This window comes from Corapipo altera, unplaced genomic scaffold (genome assembly GCF_003945725.1).
Source record: "Corapipo altera isolate COAL_440 unplaced genomic scaffold, ASM394572v1 60176, whole genome shotgun sequence".
Classification (NCBI taxonomy): Eukaryota; Metazoa; Chordata; class Aves; order Passeriformes; family Pipridae; genus Corapipo; species Corapipo altera.
Window position 1 is genome coordinate 1 of NW_020887969.1, and position 2,085 is coordinate 2,085.

The 2,085-nt window shown below is 72.7% G+C and overlaps 1 protein-coding gene across 1 annotated transcript in view; it reads right to left on the minus strand.

Moving 5' to 3' along the window:
- Positions 1-6: 6 nt before the first annotated feature.
- Positions 7-2,085, minus strand: part of LOC113941812 (RNA-binding motif, single-stranded-interacting protein 2-like) — a gene marked incomplete at its 5' end in the record, with an annotated part of 2,946 nt that continues 867 nt past the window's right edge. Inside the window, 8 exons of the mRNA XM_027632952.1 lie at positions 7-216; positions 297-374; positions 454-561; positions 991-1,038; positions 1,132-1,225; positions 1,310-1,356; positions 1,445-1,554; positions 1,629-1,708. Of these exons, the coding sequence (XP_027488753.1) occupies positions 136-216; positions 297-374; positions 454-561; positions 991-1,038; positions 1,132-1,225; positions 1,310-1,356; positions 1,445-1,554; positions 1,629-1,708 (646 nt within the window). The remainder of the gene's footprint in view (positions 217-296; positions 375-453; positions 562-990; positions 1,039-1,131; positions 1,226-1,309; positions 1,357-1,444; positions 1,555-1,628; positions 1,709-2,085) is intronic.

A 2,085-nucleotide genomic window follows, 5' to 3' on the forward strand; every position in this document is an offset into this window, starting at 1 on the left:
GGGGGGGGCAGCACCGGGCGGGGGTCCCGGCACAGCCCCCCCAGGGGGCACGGGGTCCCTCAAGCCGGGCGAGGGTCCCGGTGCAGCCCCTCCCAAGAGGTGGGTGGGGTCCCTCGGGCCGGGCCCCCCCCGCCGCTACTTGGGGTAGGGGTAGGGGAAGGCGCCGGGCTCGGACGGCGACTCGATGGGGCCGTGGGTCGGGGCGGCTCCGCCGTCCTGCGGGGAGGGGTTAGTGGGCCCCCAAACGCTGCTCCCCCAGAAACCCCCCTAAGCCCCTCCCTGAACCCCCCACTCACCTCCAGCGGGAGGGCCGGTGGCACAGGTGGGTACGGAGGGATGAAGGCTCCGGGCACGGCGGCGGCAGCGGGGACGTACTGGGGACAGCGGTGGTGTGGGTGGGGTGGGGCGTCGGGGGGGTCGAGGAGGGGTCAGGGGGGGTCAGGGGGGTCTTACCGTGCCGGTGCTGCCCAGTGAGAGGTGGCCGAGCTGCTGGGCCAGGGGGGCCACCACGGAGGGCTGGAGGGGGACGGCGTGTTCCACAGCGGGGGCCAGAACCGCACCCTGCACGGCTCAGTCAGCACAGGGGGACAGGGAGGGACAGGGGGACAGGGGGGGACAGGGAGGGACAGGGGGACAGGGGACACCGGGGGGACACCACGGGGACATGGTGGGGTCATGGGTGAGGACCTGGGGATTGAGGCCACCAGGACTCCGAGGTGAGACTGGGGGAAGCACAGAGGGACACGGGGTGGGGACACGGGGCTGGGGCCATAGGGACACGGGGGGAGGGACACAAGGGGAGAGGGAGCCCCAGAGAGGGGCTGGGGGGGCTGCTGGAAATGGGCGTGTCTTGTCTAAAGTGAGTTCGATTTCTGGGCAAAGTGGGAGGGGCATGTGTGGGTGGGGCACTGGGCATAGCTCCTGCACCCCCTCCCACCTATCAGGGAGGGCCAGGCATGGGCGTGGCACTGGGTGGGGCCCCACGCTCACCGTGGGCTGCACGAGGTAGGACTGGTGCATCCAGGTGGGGCCGTGGACCTGTGGGTGGGAGCAGATGGGGGGGCTCCCCTGAGCACCCCACCCCTCCCCAGGTGGGGACCCCCCCTCCCAGGACCCCCTTAGCCCCCATACCTGGTAGGAGGAGACGGGGGAGGGCAGGTAGGGGGCCAGGGCAGCGGGGGGGAGCATCCGGCCGGGGGCCAGCCCGTAGGGCGCCGGGTAGAACCTGCGGGGTGGGGGGTCAGGGCTGGGGGGGCCATGGCTGGCAGCCCCCGCCCCGCCGGGCCCGGGGGCACCCCGGGGCACCCACCCGTTCTGCAGCGCCGTCGCGGGGTCGTAGGCCAAGGTCACGGTGCCCTGGGGGGGGAGAAGGGTCAGCGCTGCCCTGCAGCCCCCCCCCGCCAGCCACGGGGTGTGACCCCCCCTTCCCAGGGCCCCCCCTCACCGCGTCGCCATCCCGGGCCCAGGCTCTGCCGTTGGACACGAACTTGCTCTGGCTCTGCCGCTTCTTCTGCCCCCCGTCAGCAAACTTGCACAGCAGCGGGTCTGGGGGGGCTGGGGGGGGCTGTCAGTGCCCCTCGCCGGCCCACAGCCCCCCCCCAAGCCCCCCCCGAGCCCCCCCAGCCCACCTGGCACCCCCGGGGGTGTCTTGATGTACTTCCCGTTGAAGTGGGTGATGACGGCCTCGCACTTCTCCGTGGATTCCATCCTGGGGGGAGCGGGGCTGGGGCGGGGGCCACAAATGGGGCCCCCCCAGCTTTGTGTGCCCTCCCAGCCCTGTGCAGCCCCTCCCCAGCACCCCTAGATATACACAACCCCATCCTCCCGAGCCCCCCAAGCTCTGTGCACCCCCCCAGGACCTCCCATCCTCCTGGGCCTCTCAAGGACCATGTTCCCCCCTCCCAAGCCCTGGGCAGCCCCCTCCCCACCCCAATCCTATATACCCCCACCCTCCCAGGCCCCCCCAGCCCTGTGCAGCCCCCTCATGTCTATGCCCCCCCAGTGCTCCCCATCCTCCCGAGCCCCCCAGCACCACGTTCCCCCCCCAGTGCTGTCCAGCCCCCTCAGCTCCAGGCACCCCCCACC